Source organism: Pan troglodytes, chromosome 19 (assembly GCF_028858775.2).
Source record: "Pan troglodytes isolate AG18354 chromosome 19, NHGRI_mPanTro3-v2.0_pri, whole genome shotgun sequence".
NCBI lineage: Eukaryota > Metazoa > Chordata > Mammalia > Primates > Hominidae > Pan > Pan troglodytes.
In genome coordinates this window covers 27,395,013-27,416,585 of record NC_072417.2, presented here as the reverse complement: position 1 = coordinate 27,416,585, position 21,573 = coordinate 27,395,013, and the positions used below count along the sequence as shown (strand labels likewise).

General features: G+C 40.5%; 1 protein-coding gene across 1 annotated transcript; it reads right to left on the bottom strand.

Moving 5' to 3' along the window:
* Positions 1–13,452: 13,452 nt before the first annotated feature.
* Positions 13,453–19,145, bottom strand: KRT24 (keratin 24). Its single transcript, XM_511479.7, has 8 exons — positions 18,493–19,145; positions 17,265–17,347; positions 16,607–16,763; positions 15,688–15,849; positions 15,464–15,589; positions 14,910–15,127; positions 13,998–14,110; positions 13,453–13,802 (listed from the first exon to the last, which is right to left on the bottom strand). Exons 1-8 carry the CDS (start codon positions 19,105–19,107, stop codon positions 13,699–13,701), a joined length of 1,578 nt encoding a protein of 525 aa, XP_511479.4. The 5' UTR covers positions 19,108–19,145; the 3' UTR covers positions 13,453–13,698.
* Between the last annotated feature and the right edge of the window lie 2,428 nt (positions 19,146–21,573).

Here is a 21,573-nt window from a genome sequence, read left to right as displayed (position 1 = left end):
TAGCTAAAAATGTAAATAGGAGTCATTGAGACCTATACGTGCCCCAGTCCTAACCACTCTCCTTCTTTCCCATACCCACAGCTTCTTGCAGACCAGCTCAGCCCTGTGAGCAGGCAGTGGTTGGTCCCAGCTTCATTCACCAGGCACGCCTTGACCTTCAGCAGCTGCGTTTAGCCTGGCTCTGGTCCTTGGTCTTGCGATGCCCTTGAAGGAGCTGGGTCTCCAGGCACTAACCTCTACCTGAGGCTGGTGCTTGGCCTTTGATTCCATCAGCTTGGCTTTGAGGGCTGTTTTCTGAGAGTGGAGTGAAGTTTGCCTAAGAGAAGAGATGAAATAAAGAGTCATTTGGGTAGATTAGCATCAGAAAGTTTTCCTATTCTCTCTGCAGGAAGGGAATATACACTGGATGGATGTTACTGTCTCATCTTCTAACCTCTTCTCTTTCAAGTAAAACAGAGATAATCTTCTATGCAGATGCTGTGTTTTAAGAGGGCGAGGTTTTGATTTAACTGGAAGGAAAGTATCTCAGGCTGCCTGTCTTCTGTACCTAGTGCATCCCTATGGTGAAGGAAAATCCTGCTTTCTTAAGGTAGAGCAGTGATTTTCAGGTGATTTTGTGCCTCCCTTCCACCCTCATTTGGCAATATTTGGAGACATTTTTGGCTGACATACTAAGGGGTAGGGGGTGTACTATTGGTACCTACTAGGTAGAGGCCATAAACTTCCATAAACCCTCAGGACAGCTCCCCAAGAATTATCCAACCAAAAATGTCTAGAGTGCCAAGGTTGAGACACTCTGCCTTAAAACCTGACATTTGGATGTTAGGCATTTCAAAAGTTTCAGGAAACTGCTTGAATTAGGGTGAATCTGATCTAATTTTAATTCCCTGTAACATTAATTCTGCCACTTTGATTTTTTTTTAATTCAAACAGTTTCTATTTGCAGAGTCATAGATTTTAGAGCTAGACGATAGGTACCTTAGTAATCACCAACTCCCTTGCTTTGCAGAAAAAAATGAGGCTTAGAGATAGATACTTTTAGAGGAGTGACTTATCTAAGGTTACATGGTGAGCTTTGAGACAACCTGAGACTGAGACTCAGGCCTACCAAGTCAATGAAAAATACAGCAACTTCCTTATGTATTATTAGTTTAATCAAAGTTTCCCTATGGCTAAAGTGTAATTCCCAGAAGATAAATATGCTGCTGCCATCCTCGTTCCTATTTTGCTTCTCCTGAAACATTGGACACTTAATAAATTCTTATCATGAATGCTCTTATTTTTAAATATAAGTGAAAAATTGATTTTAAAAGTGACACATAGCTATTCAAGTTTGTTTATTTATTTATTTATTCTTTGAGACAGAGTCTTGTCCTGTTGCCCAGGCTGCGATGCATTGGCGCGATCTCAGTTCACTGCAACCTCCACCTCCTGGGTTCAAGTGATTTTCCTGCCTCAGCCTCCCGAGTAGCTGGGATTACAGGCATCACCACCATGCCTGGGTAATTTTTGTATTTTTAGTAGAGACAGGGTTTTGCCATGGTGGCCAGGCTGTTCTTGAACTCCTGACCTCAGGTGATCTGCCTCCCTCGGCCTCCCAAAGTGCTGGGATTATAGAAGAGAGCCACAGCGCCCAGCCTGTTATTCAAGTTTAAATGTATTAAATCTTCTTAAAAAGGAGCATATATACTTCTTGATATTCAATGAAATCCTAGCTGACCTATATGCAGGAATTTTATCTAGATTAATTCTTTTAAGCTTTCAGCCAGGAGCCCTGCCTAATCACCTACCTGGAGAGAGAAACAGTGATCTCATTCTGAACGTGGGCCAACATTTCCCTAACAGCAAGTTCATGCTGACATTTGTGGTATCTCAGCTAATTCAGTGGCTGTCGTGTTTGCAAAATAGGGCCTGACATGTGCAGTTAATAATTTTGTTTCTAGGTGTTTTTCACACATTAAATGGAAATTTTCCTGTCCAAGTTACTAATTGGAAAAGCCCAAGATTTTGGCTTTTTCTTAAGAACCCTAAAAAAAACCCTTTTTAAAGGGAATATCATGTTTTGGAAACATATTGCTGAGAATTTATGTGAAATCCTGCAATTGTCTGTGTGGGCAATTGGTTTATGATGTTTTCACCCAGGGAAAGATTTTTTTTGTTTGTTTTTGTTTTGAGACAGAGTTTCGCTCTTGTTGGCCAGGCTGGAGGGCAGTGGCGTGATCTTGGCTCACTGCAGCCTCTGCCTCCTGGGTTCAAGCAATTCTCCTGCCTCAGCCTCCTGAGTAGCTGGGATTACAGGCATGCACCACCACGCCTGGCTAATTTTGTATTTTTTTAGTAGAGATGGAGTTTCTCCATGTTGGTCAGGCTGGTCTCGAGCTCCCAACCTCAGGTGATCTGCCTCCCTCGGCCTCCCAAAGTGCTGGGATTACAGGTGTGAGCCACCGTGCTGGGCCCCACCCAGGGAGAGATTTTTATGTACCAAGTCTACTGTAGACTGTAGTTCAATCTCCAAGGCCTACAAGGCTGGCTCCTGTACATTCGTCTCAGTCTTAGCAGAACTGGATGCAGCAGCGGCAACCTGCTGTTGCAGCATTCTTTTCTGAAATACCAAAATAAAAACATAGTCATTTATCAGTGAGGCGAAATTGTCCTAGATTTATTGACCTTGGCTGTGTTTTTTGTTTACTTTATTGTTGAATCTAATTTCAGCATCTTGGTGATTGTGATTGGCCATGGCTTCATAGTGCATTCTCATGTAATGGGGAGCTGTGTTAGATCAGCTCCAGTTGGGCTGACCCATTCCACCTGCAACTCAGAGCCTGCAACAGCTGGCTGGCCTTTAATTTCCTGAATTGGAAACAACCCTCGCTCAAGGAATTCAGCCATTATGGTAAGAAAATAACTTCATTTATTAGAATTTTCCTTCACCTCATCAGACTCAAATTGAAGGCAGGAATTATGTAAGAAAGAGGAAAGTTACGACGTGCTGTATGGGCACATACCTCTTCCTGGTTCTTTTTGAGATGAGTGAACTCCTCTGCCGGGTTTCAATCTGCATTTCTAGATCACCTTGGACAAAGTCATGTCATTACGGACTTGGTGCAGACTGTTGATGTCAGCTTGATGCTCCAGCGCAGGGTCAGTTCAATCTCAAACCTGGAAAAAGTTTCTAATGCTTTCAGTGGTCGTTAGGTTTGTATTATTAATATCATGCTGCATTTTAAATATTTTATTAGAATATTATAGAAATGCCAAACTTCTGTTCCTTATTTGTTGTTAATATAATTTGCTATTAACTTTCCCCATTTTTGGCAGTATGATGGCACTCCATATAAAATGCTGCAAGCTTTGGGGAAGAAACTTTTCAGCATTTTTGTTTCTTAGAACACAGTGACCATACCTTGTTGGCCTCTTGTGTGTTGGGGTCTTCTACACACACATAAAGTAGGGAGTTAAATTAAAGAATCCTCAGAAACACATGCTGGTTCTTTTCAGAAACCTCACTTGAAATATACCTAACTAGAAATTCTTACTTACGGAAGAAAATTAAGTGGTGGTTCCTTCGGACGTAGAATCAGCACAGCATTCTCGTAAATAATGTGCTTCCCTGAGGTTTTTAACTAAAATATTTTTCCATTGTTTAGGATTCTATCTGTTTCTAAGAAGAAAAATATTCTTTTATAACTGTGATTCCAGTGTAAAAAGAAGCATGGCTTCACAAAGTGTTTTTTTTTGTTTTTGTTTTTTTTTTTGAGACGGAGTTTCGCTCTTGTTGCCCAGGCTGGAGTGTGATGGTATGGCCTCAGCTCACTGCAACCTCTGCCTCCCGGATTCAAGCAATTCTCCTGTCTCAGCCTCCTGAGTAGCTGGGATTACACGTGTATGCCACCACGCCTGGCTAATTTTTGTATTTTTAGTAGAGATGGGGTTTCATCATATTGGTCAGTCTGGTCTCAAACTCCTGACCTCAGGTGATCCGCCTGCCTCGGCCTCCCAAAGTGTTGGGATTATAGGTGTGAACCACCACGCCCGACCTTACCTAGTGCTTATCTCCATAGCTTATGTTTTTCATCATGCTGCTAAGGGTAACTATATCACACTTTTGTCTGACGTCCACAGCTGCTAGTTTTACGCTGATGGTCTGTAGCATGAAGTTGCATTGTCAGTGTTTGCATATGAAATCTGGAAACGCAGGACACAAAAAGTTGTGTTTGATACACTTGCATTCTGAACCTCTGTATGCTGGTGTCGAGGCATGTCAATTTCAGGTCTTTCAAATAAATTTTATATGTATACGGTTCTTTAATGGAAAATAGCATATACCTCTGCTTTTGAGAATAAAAGAACTGTAAGGAATTTAGTTTACTTTTTCTTAAGTATTTTGGAAACATTTCTAGAATTCTTTCCGTAAAATGAACTATACAAAAGTAAACAAATTAGGAAAAAAAAACATAGCTAAGAAGTATATTCTGTTGCTTGTTAAATTTCTTCCTTAATCTGCCAAATTGAGAAAAGTACAGGTATATGTGGAAGATGTTGCCAATCTTTTCAAATTTTGTTATTTTTAGTGTGGTTCTTTGTCTAGCAAAATGTCTTACCTTGTTTTTAAGTTCTGTAATTATCTGGTAATACTTCTTGTTGTCCTGTTTTTCTCCTTGATCATTAGCCCAGGCTCAAATTTCTTATTCCATTCTTTGATTTTATATTCAAGTGTACTCTTTGCCTGCACCAGAGTTGAGACCTTGTTCAGGGAAACTGCAACATGGTCATCTAGATTTTACACTGTATCCTTCTTCTTACCAGAGAAGAACCCACCCACCTCCTCCCAAGTTGGTAGAAAATCTCCACCTGGGTCACATTTCTGCCTATAATTCTTTCTTTCCAATGATCAGTATCTAATTGCCATGGAGTAGATTTTGGGGCCGTGTGTGACTTGATGGAAGAGCTTAGCTCTACAAAGCCCAACAGAGAGAGTGGTAAGGGAATCATCAATTAGTAATTCCTCTTAAGGTTGATAATGTGGCTGTTTCATCTCTGCTATAATTGTTTTAAATATTTTTAATGAAATATATAATAGTGTTATTATTTTGTTAATTATTATTATTTTTTATTTTTATTTTTTATACTTTAAGTTTTAGGGTACATGTGCACAATGTGCAGGTTTGTTACATATGTATACATGTGCCATGTTGGTGTGCTGCACCCATTAACTTGTCATTTAGCATTAGGTATATCTCCTAATGCTCTCCCTCCCACCTTCCCCCACTCCACAACAGGCCCCGGTGTGTGATGTTCCCCTTCCAGTGTCCATGTGTTCTCATTGTTCAGTTCCCACCTATGAGTGAGAACATGCAGTGTTTGGTTTTCTGTCCTTGCAATAGTTTGCTGAGAATGATGGTTTCCAGCTTCATCCATGTCCCTACAAAGGACATGTACTCATCATTTTTTATGGCTGCGTAGTATTCCATGGTGTATATGTGCCACATTTTCTTAATCCAGTCTATCATTGTTGGACATTTGGGTTGGTTCCAAGTCTTTGCTATTGTGAATAGTGCCGCAATAATTATTTGTTAAACTCAATAGACTATCTTTTTATTAAAAGGCGCAGAAAATGCCTTTAGGTATTTATTTCATATTGGAGGGACAAAGCAGATAATATTTACATGATATCAGCCCAATTAAATTTGTGTTTTCCCTTATGGAATTTCTGCACAAAGGAAAATACCTTTTTATAGGCACAATGCTTATAACACAAAGTCCTTTGGAATGATATGATAAATATTACTTATTTTCAGATGAAGTTATTTGAAACTAATTTAAGGGATTTCTGGAGAAGTAACAGAAAGGGGCAGATCCTTAATTTCTGTATCCTGTATATTAAATATTTGAAGTATTTAAGAATAAAATTTAGGAAAATAATATGAAAATAAATGACATTCTTCTATTTTTTTCTTGAATTTGATTGATTCTAAGAAAATAAAAATTTAAATTTATTAAAGCCTGTCTTGGAATTTTGAAATAGCTAATGATGTCTAACTTTTTCCCCTTATCTTATGAAAGTGTATGACCTCTCCCCTGCCCAAGAGAGTTAAAGAAGAATGGAGGAACTGACATAATAGAGTTTTGTGGGTGGATTTAATGTTAAATAGCAAACTTGTAAGTTTCTCCAGGTTCTTGTAAACCTCTGCAGTGGCTGTGTCTTGCTCCTTTTGCAGTTCCTTTTGCAATCATAGGAAAAAAAAAAAAACATGATTTCTTTTTTTTTTTTGAGACAGAATCTCGTGCTGTTGCCCAGGCTGGAGTACAATGGTGTGATCTCAGCTCACTGCAACCTCTGCCTCCGGAGTTCTCCTGCCTCAGACTCCCTAGTAGCTGGGACTGCAGGCACCCGCCACCACGCCCAGGTAATGTTTGTATTTTTAGTAGAGATGGAGTTTCAGCATGTTGGCCAGACTGGTCTCGAACTCCTGACCTCAGGTGATCCGCCCACCTTGGCCTCCCAAAGTGCTGGGTTATAGGAGTGAGCCACTGCACCCAGCCCCCCATGATTTCTATATTACCAAATGCATTTTTCTTCATGTTTGTTGTCAGTGCAGTGAGATAAACCCAGAGGTTGATGAAGGATGTTTCTATCTATCATTCATCAATCAATCAATGTTTAATGAAAGGTGTTAGACAATATTTTTTGGTAAAAACAAACGTGGTGTGAGTTGATGTTCTTTCTCTGAATGGCTTTTGCTTCATTTTACTTTATTGGAGAGTCTGAGTTTATCCCTATGGCTTCGAACATCCTAGTCACTAAATAAATATATTTTTTAACACTTTTGTTAAGATTGAAACAACTTAACACTCATTCTTAGAAAAAATATTCCAATGACAAATTTAGGAAACTTATATATCAAGCTGATATTGTTATTGGCAAGTGTGGGGCTATTGGTGGATGCTACTTGTATTTTAGTTCTGTTGCTTTTGCTTTTTTTTAATGACACCAAATATATTTAATACGTTAAATGAGAGACTAGGAAATATATTTAAAGATCTTTCAGGCTGACATAATGACCGCAAATAAGTAAGACAAAAAAGCTTTGGTAAAATAAGTAGAATTAAAAAAATGCAGTTCTGTGAATTAACACAAGAAAACATCAGATGAAGAATAAAGTTTCTCTGCCAAAGTTCCAGCTCAACAGAGCTGTGAATGTGATGTGGCTGCTGCTGTTAGACAATATTAAAAAATTTACAAAGCCCAGAGGTGGTCTTCCCCCAGCTCTTGGCCCTTCTGTTTAGTTTTGCATGTCATATTCTAGAGAGAATATTTAATGGCAAATATGTTAACTACATCCGAAACACCTGGCCCATATAATGAAGAATATGGAAACAATGCCAAATGAGGCATGGCTAAAGAAATTAGGATTTTTGTCTAGAAAAGAGGAGACACAATGGCCATTTGAAAATAGCTCTAAAGGGCTAAACCAGAATCAAAGAGCTGGAAGTTACACAGGGAGACAGATTTGGAAACGAAGACATTTCTAACATTACACCTGTTCTTAAATGAAATGGACTGCCTTACAAAGTCATGATCTTTCCAAGCTCCAGGCACCTTCAGCCACAGACTGAAGACCTAGAATAATCTTTCAGGGAGAATTTCTGTTCTGGGTGGGAGGTTGGAATAAAAGTCACCACCCAACTCTTTAACATTCTGGGAATTTTATGTTGCTATGATTGTAATAGAAATCACAAAGCAATGATATTGAATCTTCATAGAAAATTTGGATGTGGAACAGCCAGTGGGGCAAGCAAAGTTACCTCATCTTGAATCGGTGTAACAAAACACTCATTTGCATAAAAACCATCATGGAGATTTAAAAGTCTGGTGTCTTGGTCTTAGGCAAACTAATAAAAAATCACATGAAGCAATTTATTTAAAATTAATAAAGATCATACGAAGCAATTTATTTACAGACACCTGCAAGCTAAAAGCAGAGTGTGTCTAAAGATGAAAGTGTTAGAATTAATTAACAAAAGTTGTGATAGTTATGGAAAAGCTCTTTCCACAGGTCAGTAAATTCTGGGCATTAATCATTTCAGTTATGAATTGCACAAGTAGAGGGTTTTCAAGGATGAGAGAGGATGCTTGGAAATGTGATTACATTTCTCAAAATATATGTTAATTTTTTAATAAAATTCTTTGCAGAGGATCACCTCACCACCTTATTGTTATAAAAATTTTAGAATGGCTCTTGCTTAGAATTACATATCATACGTACTTTCTGCACATATAAACTTGGTTTTTGGCCAGGCGTGGTGGCTCATGCCTGTAATGTCGGCACTTTGGGAGGCTGAGGCAGGAGGATCACTTCAGGCCAGGAGTTGGAGACCAGCCTGGGCAACATATTGAGACCCTGTCTCTATTTTTATTTTTAAAAAATTGGTTTTCAATGAAATAGTTTCCTCCAGTTGCTACTACTGTGAGATTATGAAGCTCGTTTCAAGATGCTCCTGTCCTGCTTAGAAAGCTGGTCTTCCCCTGGTTTTGCCCTTAACTTGAAATCCAGCTTCAGCTTTAGTGGCCAAAGGGCCATGTGGTAGCCTGCTTTCTATCTGAACTCAGACCAATGGGTATCTTTTTTAGTTCTTCTGGTCTCCAATGTCAACAGATTTCTCCTGTCTACATAGATAGAAAACTGTTCTGGAAATTTTGAAGCCTCCCTGTTTAGGCGAGGGAGAAGCGGTTTTGGAAAAATGAAAAAAAAAAAGTACTTTTGGGGGGTACCTTTCACAGAAATAGGCCACTTGGTGAGTCTAGGATATGAAACTACAGAACTTCACTTATTTTGGTAGAGTAGAATTCTAGCTCATGGAATTAGGAGATGGAGCTTTAACTTGTAATTTTTCCACTTTATTTAAAGGGAGAGGCCTTTAAATAAATGACCTCCCCCAGCTTCATTTTCTTCATCTATAAAATGGGAACAGTAATACCTACATCAGAGAGTTTGTGGATTAAGTGAAATAAAATGTAAACATAGATACAAAGTGTTTATATACATAACACGTGCTTATGAAATATAAATTCCTTTTGCCCTCCTGTTTTTTCTCCTTTGGATTGCTCAAAAAGTTATTCTGCTTGACATCACTTATTATAGAAACATCTACATAGGTTAATTATAGACATTAATTTATTGTAATGCTTTTACATCACAAGTGGAACCACATAGAGCTACACTTTCTCTAATTTTTTTTTTTTCTTTTTGAGACCAGGTCTCACTCTGTCACCCAGGCTGGAGTGCAGTGGTGCCATCACAGCTCATAGCAGCCTCAACCTCCTGGGCTCAAGCGATTCTCCTGCCTTAGCCTCCTGAGTAGCTGGGACTACAGGCACATGCCACCAGTACCAGCTAATTTTTGTATTTTTTTGTAGAGACAGGAGCCTACTATGTTGCTCAGGCTGGTCTCAAACTCCTGGGCTCAAGTGATCCTCCCGCCTCAGCCTCCCAAAGTGCTGAGATTACAGGTGTGAGCCACTCCTGTAATCCCAGCAAAACCCCATCTCTACAAAAAATACAAAAATTAGCTGGGCATGGTGGAGCACACCTGTAGTCCCAGCTACTCAGGGGGCTGAGGTGGGAGGATCGCTTGAGCTCAGGAGGTCTAGGCAGCAGTGAGCCGTGATTGCGCCACTGCACTCCAGCCTGGGTGACTGAGGCATGCAATGCACATCCTATCGCAATTTTGTTATAAGCTCGCATGTGCTTATAACAAAGCACATGTTATAAGCTTCATGTTCCTTGTGGTTCTGTCAGCAAAATAACTTCATCATGCCCCCTCTCTGGAAGTCCAAGCTTTGTACACAGGATACCTCTGGGCTTGTCCCTTACCTGCTATTTAAGTGCTAACTTTTAAAAAAGTGCTTGAACTATTAACATTTGCTTCTTTCCTGCCTTATCACTTCATATTGACATTGATATTACAAATGAGTACTTTGTTTTCAGAAGGGCTTGATCAATATTTTCTGTTACCCAAGTGTCATATCTCAGCCACTGAAAAGTTTTTAAAGTGGTTTATTACTTGTAGTATTTTGTTCCTTGAGGAGGTTGTGTGGATAATATTACTTGAGCTTCATTTTGGGTGATTTATATTCACCAGTTTGTCTCCTCCTGGGTGAACACTGTCTAATTCCACGAAGTCGTCAAGCCAGTTTAGGCCACTTTCCTTAGAGCTTCAAATACTTTAGCCGTTTACTCTGAGCTGCCTGCTGTGAACTTTGTTTCTTGTTTGTCATCTCTGTGAGGATGGATGCCACATCGACCATTCTCATCATTCTTGTGTATACTTCCCTGAGGTGAGAAAGAAAAAACAACCCTGTGAATCTCTGGATTAAAAGTCAACGGGTGAAAACCCATGCGCAAGGCTGGGTGCGGTGGCTCACGCCTGTAATCCCAGCACTTTGGGAGGCGGAGGCGGGCGGATCCCAAGGTCAGGAGTTCGAGACCAGCCTGGCCAACATGGTGAAACCCCGTCTCTACTAAAAATACAAAAATTAGCCGGGCTTGGTGGCGCGTGCCTGTAATCCCAGCTACTCAGGAGGCTGAGGCAGGAGAATCGCTTGAACCTGGGAGGTGGAGGCGAGATCGCGCCGCTGCACTCCAGCCTGGGCGACAAGCGAGAGACTCTGTCTCAAAAAAAACAAACAAACAAAAAAGAAAGCCCATGTGCATGTGGGCATGAGCTCTCCCTTCTTACAGTAAATCCACTCTCAGAAAAAAGAAATGTCTTCCTCTCATTCAACAGTTGAGGCTGAATGCAGTCGCTCATGCCTATAACCCCAGCACTTTGGAAGGCCGAGGTGGGAGGATTGCTTGAGCCCAGGAGTTTGAGACCAGCCTGGGCAACATAGTGAAACTCCATCTCTACAAAAAATAAACAAAATTAGCTGGGCATGGTTACCCGCAGCTACTCAGGAGGCTGAGGTGGGAGGATTGCTTGAGCCCAGGAAGTTGAGGCTGCAGGTGAATCAAGATGGCACCACTACACTCCAGCCTGGGCAACAGAGCGAGACCCTGTAACAAAACAAGGCAAAAAAATTGCCTGGAGAGCTGAACTTTAGGGTCTCACAATAAACATATTCCTATAGTAGAATTTTAAAATAATTTTAAGGCAAGTAATAATGTATGAACACCGTGTCCTTAACTTTTTATTCAGCACTGTAAATATGTTTTATGATCCAAAATGGTTGAATAGTTTCAGTTTTCAAAATTGAACATGCCCTTAACAACACATTCTATTGTGTCTCAGTGTTCTGGTGTCTATGATTGGGCCTTTTCTATATTTGTAAACAATCATTCAGTACAAACGCAGCATCTTAACGCATGACAAGGAAGAACAGATGAGGGTTTTCACCTCGAGATGACTTTCAGAGTAGCCTTATACTTTTGCCTTGACATGAAAATAGTACTAGCCATGAACATAGGTCTCAGGTGGCCAAATTCCACAGCTAGAAGGTTAGACTTGAGAAGACCCACAGAGAGAGGCTTCGCTGATGTGGCCGGGATGGCTTAGGTTCTGCAGGCTGCTTACGGCAGATTTCCATTTCTGCTCTTGAGCTATGAATCCAGTTGGATGAGCTGGTTCAGACTTTTAGTATTTCAGCAGAGAAGAAGCACTCAGGGTTTTATTTATTGTAATGATTTGATGGTGGAAAACAGCTTTGACTTAAGCAACTTAACATTGCTCTTTTTCTTTGAGTAGTGGTTTAATGTTTATTCTGTGGTTAGCTATTAACCTTATTCTGCGGTTAGCTATTTAAGCAGAAGTCATAATGTACCCAGAGGTTCATTTTAAGTTTTATTCAATGTGCCCAGAAGATGAAAAACTACATGTTTTGATGATAGGTTTGATATGCTCACACAATTCTTAATTGGTTTTATATTGGAAGATACATGTTCAGATTTGTCCTTTTATAACTTTACATTTGGCTTTTTATGCCACGTCCCATGTTCTTTCCTTGAGGACTGGCTTGTAGAGTTGATGCTCTAATTTGTGATATGGACATATTAAATTCCTTGATTGAGAAAGCCCTTAGCCAGCCTGGGTTGGTGCTATGCCTGGTTCTTCCTGGGGCCCGTACCACCTCCTACCCAATCTTAACAGGTTTCATCATCCCAAACAAGACAAGACAAAGCCATGTGGCCTCAGGGATACTGTAGAAATGAAAGAATAGGGCTATGACCACCAACGGGATGAAAGATCTTAGCAGTGGAGACTGGGGAAAAGAAACACCAGCTTGGCGAAGTGGCAGGTTTTGGCTAAAGATGTGGCTAGATTTGGCAGGGGAACAAGTGCCTGAGGATCTCTTCTCTTTGGGGCTTTCAAGGTTTCAGGAAATCGGATTGCCATATCACATAGCCAATCTTATTTCCCAAGACTCTTTATTTGGCCCCTGTCCTAAATGTCCTGTAAACACACATGTCTGATTCCTATGTCACTTCTGATGCAGATTGTGAAATCAAGTCTTTACTATTAACAGCTTTTTATTGCTTGCTGTCTTCTTTGTGTTTTAGCTCTTCTTCTCTGCTGAAATGTGAGCTTTTTGAAGTAGGAGGGAGATTTTGAGTTTCTTTTTTATCTTATAAAATATCGAGTTCAGTGATGGACATATATAAACTAGACATTAATTATAAGTTGATTATTAAAATAATCACATCCTTCTTTGTGGGCTAAGCCGTTGACACGGTAGTCTAATTTCAGCTATCATGCCACTGAGTTCTTATGTGATGCCACTAAAAATGCCCACATTAAAAAAATGACTATAATCTGAATTGTATAAAGAAGGTAATGTGATACCCTACCTCGTTTTAACCTGATTGTCTCTCTTAGCTGAGAGAGCCGGACAGACTCCATTTTTGTTTCTTCACTTGCAGCTCCCCTCCCTTAAAGGCATAAGTAGCGCAAGCTGACTCCGAGCACATCCAGGAATGCACTTACTGATAAGATATCGAGGCAAGCTAAATCAGCAGTTCCTGAGGATGCGCTTGGGGGATGGCACCCAAAGCCCCTGCATTATCTCTTTGTGATAGTTTGAGCCCCTGCACCTGGAACTGTTTACTTTTCTGTAACTGTTTCTGTAACCAATTAATCTTTCTTAATTGGTTTGCCTGTTCTGCTTCTGTAAAAATTGCTTCAGCTAAACTCCCTCTCCCCTATTTAGACCACGGTATAAAAAGAAATCTAGCCCCTTCCTCGGGGCCGAGAGAATTTTGAGCTCTAGCCGTCTTGTTCGCCGGCAATAAGAGGACTCCTGAATTAGTCTCAGAGTGTGGCATTTCTCTATAACTCGCTCAGTTACAACAGTAAGATATAAAGAATGAACTGACATTAGTAATATAGTCATGCAGCTAGATCATAATTGATAGCTTCCTTCCTAGGTAAAATACTTTTTAAAAAAATAAGTAATAATTAACTTGCAAACGTAAATTTATTGAAGCATTGAAACAACTAAAGCAAAGTTGTTAATTCAGCTATTTCAAGAGCATTCTAATGAGGAAATAAGAAGATGCAGAAAAATTGGCTAGTCATCCATTTCTGGACTGAAGCTTTTCCTGAAATTATCCAGAAAGATGCCTAGATTGATGCCATTTCTTCGCTTGTGTCCTTCTTGATTTTTTTTTCTTTGAAAGACACTTTTGTTGATCTGGAAGTTCCTTATTTAACTTTCACCTCAGAAATACTGCTGACTTGAGACGAGACAACCTTGCCATCCACCAACTCCTCTACGATGGTCTTAGTCACTCTAGTCTTGCTTGAATCTGAAAATCATGGGATTGCAATGTCAGTCTGGGAACTCTCACGGAAACACAGAGCAAGAGAAATTCAATCACATGCATTCAACGTGTTGTCTGGGTGAGATTATGTAAAAAATAGCGGACCCTTTTAGTATGACAAGCAAAGTATGTCTTTACTTTTAAATTACAGAACTATTATCAATATTAAAAAAAGTCTACCTCGTCCTTGACCAGAACAGCTTCCAGATCTTGAGTCACCAGATACCAGATCCCTGGATCCCATGTTTATGGATCCTGAGTTTCTACCACCAAATTCTGCAAAACTAGAACCACTGGAGAAAAAAAGAATTATGTTTTCCTTTGCAGTTTGCAAAGGCAGGAGAAAGCCTCCACCCCGGGGATTCTTCATGATGAAGCTTTGGATGTGTTTATGTGTTTTAATTGGATTGTGTCTGTTGCTTTTTTGTTCTACCTTGCACTCCTGGGCTCAAGTGATCCTCCTGTCTCAGCCTCCCCGGTATCTGGGATTATAGGTGTGCACCACCATGCCCAGCTAAATTTTTTTTTTTTTTTTTTTTTTTTGAGACAAGGTCTCGTTCTATCACCCAGGCTGGAGTACAGTGGCATGATTACAGCTCACTGCAGCCTCAACCTCCTGGGCTCAAGTGATCTTCCCGCCTCAGTCCCCTGAGTAGCTGGGACTACAGGTGTGTGCCACCACGCCTGGCTAATTTTTGTATTTTTAGTAGAGACAGGATTTCACCATGTTGGCCAGGCTGGTCTCGAACTCCTGACCTCACGTGATCTGCCTGCCTTGGCCTCCCAAAGTGCCGGGATTACAGGCATGAGCCACTGTGCCCAGCCTCCAGCTAATTTTTTAAAAATTATTTTTTGAAGAGGAAGGGGTTTTGCTATGTTGCCCAAGCTGGTCTTGAACTCCTGGACTCACGTGATTCTCCCACCTCAGCCTCCCAAAGTGCTGGGATTACAGGCCTGAGCCACTGCACGCAGCCTGTGTCTGTTACTTTATTACTCTCTATATATACAAGTCTAACCCCTGAGTCCCATTTTGGTTTTATAAAATAAATTCACTAAGGTATGCATTTTAGTTTGTTCATGACTTTGGTTTACCCTCCCTCTCCATCGAGCAGGCGGCAGTAGGTCTCGATCTCCACCTCCAGGCGTGTCTTGATGTCCAGCAATTGCTCGTACTCTGCGTTCTGGCATTTAGTCTCACCCCGGATCTGGCAGATCTCCTCCTCCAGGGCACTGATCTGCGTTTGAATTTCTGACAGCTGAGCCATGTAGCCAGCTTCTGTGTCAGCCAGGGTTCCCTCCAGGGAGCTTTTCTAAGAGAAAAAGCAAATAAAAAATTCATGATGAAAATAAATCATTGGATGATTTTTTAAAAATGCAATTTTATGTGGCACTAGAAGTGCACCTTCGCCATATAACCTATATTGTTATATCTTTGCTTCTTTAATTTTGGTTGGCACTTCTTTTTAAACTAAATCTTTTATGCAAAATAGAGTACATTATCTTTAACTTTTAATGCTTTCTATAATCATAATGCAGTTCTCCTTAACACTGCCTTTTTTATGTGCCTAATGAACCTCTTGGCAAAGAAAGAAAACTGCATTTGCTTAACTCCCTGTTGGAAAATGTGAAAAGCTATTTGCACATACCATGGCCAGTTGGGACTGAAGCTCAATTTCCAGGGCTTGCAGGGTACGTTTTAGTTCTGTTATCTCATTCTTGGCAGAAGTGGCTGCCCCAGCATCAGTGGAGATTTGTGCTTGTAGTGATGCGCTCTAAATACAAACATAATGCAGCTGTTGTAGGCTGATGAAAGGAGCAGAAGCGGCTTGTGTGTGGCTACTGGCTTAGGTGCTCAGCAGAGAGGATCTACCTGCTTGTTGAACTGCTCCTCAGCCTCTCGGCGGTTTTGCTCAGCCAGCTCCTCGTACTGCGCCCTCATGTCATTCAGTAATTTGGTCAGGTCGGTCCCTGGCGCAGCATTCATTTCTACGGTCACCTCCCCTCCGGAGCTTCCTTGCATATTCTTCATTTCCTAGCATGAAGGAAAAAAGACTATCGTGATGCAAACAGAAAAGCGATGACTTCCGAAAATGTGCCTAGACAACAACAATTTGAAAGTAGGACACTGAAAGGAAAAAAAAAAAAATCAAATCTAGGTATAATTTACTCATGATTACTTTTGTTTCCTGGTCATAGTATGTGGGAAATTCACTTAGATAAAATTGAGTTTATTTTACCTTTTTTTCTTTTTTTTTTTTTTTGAGATGGAGTCTCACTCTGTCGCCCAGGCTGGAGTGCAGTGGCTTGATCTCAGCTCACTGCAAACTCCGCCTCCCCAGTTCAAGCGATTCTCCTGCCTCAGCCTCCTGAGTAGCTGGGATTACAGGTGCAACAGGCGTGCGCCATCACACCCTGTTTATTTTTGTATTTTTAGTAGAGAGGGGGTTTCACCATGTTGGTCAGGCTGGTCTCGAAATCCTGACCTCATGATCTGCTTGCCTTGGCATCCCAAAGTGCTGAGATTACAGGCATGAGCCACCATGCCCGGCCTATTTTACTTTTTTAGAGACACAGTATCTCTCTGTTGCTCAGGCTGGAATCCAGTGGCATGATCATAGCTCACTGTGGCCTCCAACTCTGGGGTTCAAGGGATCCTCCTGCCTCGGCCTCCAGAGTAGCTGAGACTACAGGCATGAGCCACTGCACCCAGCCAATTTTATTTGTATAGAATGCATGTGGGGAGAAATATGTTAGCTAGAGTTATTCGTTTATGTAGAACATGTTCCTACCTCCTCGTGGTTCTTCTTCAGGTAGGCTAGCTCCTCGGTGAAACTCTCGATCTGCATCTCCAGGTCAGAGCGGGTCATAGTCAGGTCATCCAGGACTTTCCGCAGGCCATTGATGTCAGCCTCCACGCTCTGCCGGAGACACAGCTCGTTCTCATACCTGGAAGGGGCAGCAGTAAGGCAAAAAATACTGTGAGCTCGCCTGGCCGTGTTTCAAAGGGTACCTTCCATTCTTACATATTGAAAAAGTTCTCACCTGTGGGCATTTTAATAAATAAAGGTTATTAAGTTTTCTCTTGGGAAATTTTCCCTTGTAAAGAAAAATACCAGTGTAATGTTAATTCTAATCATGTCTAACATTTTTAATAATAAAATTCTGATTCTAAATTTGCCTCTTTCTTTTTTCTTTTGCAGCTGTTGTAGGCTGATGAAAGGAGCAGAAGCGGCCTGTGTGTAGCTACTGGCTTAGGTGCTCAGCAGAGAGGATCTACCTGCCCCAGCATCAGTGGAGATTTGTCTAATGGTCTAAAGTTTACCCTTGGGATGTTTGTAAATTTAGGTCATGATCCTCTAGTATATATATATATATATATTTGTTTATAAAATGGAATAAATTTTTTTTTTCCCATAACACTTGTTTTCAAGTCTTTATGTTTCTTACTTCAGTCTGAAGTCATCAGCAGCCAATCTGGCATTGTCAATGTGCAAAACGATCCCAGCATTTTCAACAGTGGCAGCAATGATCTAAAAAAGATGTTAATAGTGAGTGAATCACAAATGATTTTTACCTTGTGTCTGCATGCCTACTTGTAAGGGTAGCTGTTGCCTGTGTTATTAGCTCTTTTTTTTGTGTGTGTGTAGAGACAGAGTCTCGCTCTGTCGCCCAGGCTGGAGTGCGGTGGCAAGATCTCAGCTCACTGCAACCTCCGCCTCCCATGTTTAAGCGATTCTTGCGCCTCAGCCTCCTGAGTAGCTGGGATTACAGGCGCTTGCCACTATGCCCGGCTAATTTTTTTTTTGTGTGTGTTTTTAGTAGACACGGGGTTTCACCATGTTGGCCAGGCTAATCTCAAATTCCTGACCTCAAGTGATTTGCCTGCCTCAGCCTCCTAAAGTGCTGGGATTACAGGTGTGAGCCACCGTGCCCGGCCTGTGCTATTAGCTTTTAAAGGTGACTTGCTTTGCAAACTTACTTAGTAATGACTAAGTATACAGCCCCAGACCTGTATATCTGGGGCTGGTATATTTAGGACTACATCTTTCTGCAAAAAGATAACAGTCTGCACATTTATTGGACTAGGCACAGGAACCTGTTTTACAGGACATAGCCCTCTGCATATTTCTGCTACTTTGTAAGATCATTATCTCATGAGCTTTTTCAGAAAATAGTGCAAAAATTGTATTTCACTTCCAAAAAAGTCTTTAAAAATATATTTCCCATACAAAAGTGGCTAAACATTTTAGATTCTACTACATTCTTATGTAATGTTTGCACCAGATTTTCTGGGAAGAAAAATAATACTAAAGAATATTTAAATCTTGTAAGACAATAAAATGTGTCAGTCTGTCAGAATTCATCATAAATAATTAGATTAAACTAATGTTGACTCACTGCCATCATTCTTATATATAAATGATAATTAGCTGCCTGGTGTTGTATAAGTTTTACTCTTATGTAGAAATACTGAAACTGAGATGGAAACAGAAAATTAATGTGATTGGACATCACATAAGGTACTATAATAATTAAGACACATCAGGTCCCACTTTGCATATGTAACAAGCAAATATGTTTTCAAATAATTTCTTAAAATTTTCATTATAGTACATGATCTGAAAAGAAGTGAAAGATCCACAAATAATAGAAACTCAGGCACAGATAGTCTCACCTGGTTTCTGAGATCTTCAATTATTGAATAGTATTTGCTATAATCTCTTCCCGATCCACCATCTCCAGACCCAGGCCCATATTTGTCATACCACTCCTTGATTTTGTTCTCCAGATCAGTGTTAGCCTCCTCCAGGGCTCTGACCTTGTCTAGGTAATTGGCCAAGCGGTCATTGAGGTTCTGCATGGTTTGCTTTTCCCCTCCAGAGAAAAGCCCCCCATTGCCAACACCACCTCCCATACCACCACCATAGCTGTAGAAGCCTCCACTAGCACCACTGCTGAATCTAGAACTCCCACAGAATCCAGAACCCCTGCCAAATCCAGAGACCCCGCCAAAGCTAGAACCCCCACCAAATCCTGTCCCAGATCCTGAAGCTCCCCCCAAACCACCCCCTACTGAGCAGCTATCAAAGCCCCCTCCAAAGCTGCCCCCAAAAGCACTGCTAGACCCCCCACTCAGGCTGCAGCTGCTGGCTCCTCCTCGGAAGCCCTGGGCCGAGCTGCCCCCCAGACCACATCTGCTTCCACTGCTGAAGCTGCTTCCACCAGCAGACACCCTGGCTGAGCTGCTGCCTCCAGCCCTGGAGGAGGAGACGCGAGACGAGCAAGACATGGTGCTCCTGCAAACGTGAGCTTGTCCAGGTGAATAGGAGAGGTGATGACGAAGAGTGTATTCAAGGCTGCCTTTTTGGCCTTTATATACACACTTTGAGGGTGTTCCTTTTCTCTGTCACTTCTTAATCCCTGTTACAGTTTTGGTAATCCGTAATTGGATAATTTCTTTTTCTTGAACACTTCTCTGAAGCTAGGTCAGAGCCCTGGGGCATTTACTATATCAATAAAAAAAGAATAAGGTGGAGCAAAACAAAAAAATTTTCAGAATTACAGTTTTAATCTTTCAGAGGTTTTGATGATTGGTAACTTTTCTCTGGAAGTGTAGTTCTATTAAATTTGCTTCATGATTTCACATTTGCAGAGAATATCTCCAGGTTAACAAATGTAATTAAAATACTTAATATGATGAGAATAAAAATTTCCCATCAATCATGTAACTTTTTTGTTCATATTGTTCTCAAAAGTTGAAATTAGCTTTCACATCAGCAATAATTTCAGATTTGATTAAGCATCCATCTCTTTGATTATTTCAATCAGCGTGTTTTTTAAGGTTGTTGAAGTTTGTGATTTTAAGTTATTGCTTTCTTTTTTTGTATTTTGTATAATATAAAAAAAGCATATAATTTGTAAAAATTATGTTTTTGTAGTTCATAAGAAAAACATAAATAATAGTTTTCTAGGTAAGTATTATTACATCTCAGCAACATGTTTATTCAAGTAGCTAATGTCTAAGAAAGATTGAAAAGCTTTTAGGCAGATTGTTTTAATATGATTTTCTTTCTGGTTGAATTCTAGTCTGATATAAAGAGAGCAACTTCCTTTTTGAGTCAAATTTCAAGAAATGAAGAGATGATGCAGATATCTCCTGCCTTCGTTTTAAAGATAAAAGAGGATTTGTATCTACTTCTGATAACTAGTGTTACAATTGGAGTTATTTTATAAATTCTGAACCCTCCTGAGTTCCCTTTGTGCTTCATGGCTTTTTGTCCCTTTGTATTTTAGACTGTTTCCATTCATGTCTTCTAGTCACTTCACCAGTTTAATAGTGTCTTTTTGAAAGACAGATACTGTATAATTCCAGTACTATGAGGTGCCTAGAGTAGTCAAATTCACAGAGACAGAAAGCAGAATGGTAGTTGCCAGTGGCTGAAGGGTTGGGGATAGACAGTTGTTGCTTACTGGGCATAGAATTTTAGTTTTGCAATATGAAAAGAGTTTGGGGCCAGGCGTGGTGGCTCACGCCTGTAATCCCAGCTCTTTGGGAGGCCGAGGCAGGTGGATCACCTGAGGTCAGGAGTTCGAGACCAGCCTGGCCAAGATGGTGAAATCCCGTCTCTACTAAAAATACAAAAAATTAGCCGGGCGTGATGGCAGGTGCCTGAAATCCTAGCTACTTGGGAGGCTGAGGCAGAGAATTGCTTGAACCCGGGAGGCAGAGGTTGCAGTGAGCCAAGATTGTGCCACTGGACTCCAGCCTCAGAGACAGAGCGAGACTCGTCTAAAAAAAAAAAGGGAAAGAGTTTGGGAGATTGGTTGCACAACAATGTCAGTGCACTTAAGACTACTGAACTGTAAACTTATAAATGATGAAGATGATAAGTTTATGCTATATGTATTTTACCACAATTTTTAAAAAGTCTTAAAAAACAGGTGCTTCCAGAAATAGTTTTTATCCTCCTTAGCTTTAAACTTAAGTAGCTGACTTTTGTTTATTTAAGAATTTCTTCCTTCTTTTGCCAGTCTCTGTTAAACTATGTGCACACCTTAATCTTTATATTCAATCATTTGTTAAACAATGTTCTGCTTTAAATTTTTCCTTAAATTGCATTTGATTGGGACACATGATTAAATAGGTAATCATTCCCTTTACTATGTAGCTGTTATGTGGCTTTTATGCTCTACCTGTACTGTTTTCACAGGAGTATGATGTTACTCTTCTTCATATTTAGGGTGACATGTCTCCAAGGGGTACATGGTGTACAAAATTTTAAATTGTTAAGCTGGGAGTAATTTTTATAACGCCCTTCTAAAGTAGCTAAAAAATGCACCACACATAATGTGTGGGTCATCCTGCCTCGCCCATCCCTAAAGCTATGAAACCAAAGAAAACTAAACCCTAATGATTAAATGGTATGCAAATGCTGGCAATGGGAGGCACAGTCACAGAGTGTTTCTCCCTTTTAAAACTATGAAATGTAATCTTTCAATTTTCATAAAGACTTGCATTTGGCTGAAAGCACTTTTAAATCCCAGCTCCTTGGGAGGCTGAGGCAGGAGAATTGCTTGAACCCGGTGGGTGGAGCTTACAGTGAGCAGAGATTGTGCCACTGCACTCCAGCCTGGGCGACAGTGCAAGACTCCATCTCAAAAAAAAAAAAAAAAAAAAAAAAGACAGAGAGAGAGAGAGACAGACTGAATCTTAGGTGTCTGGGCTCCCAGTTCAAATTTTGAATAGTTTGTGATT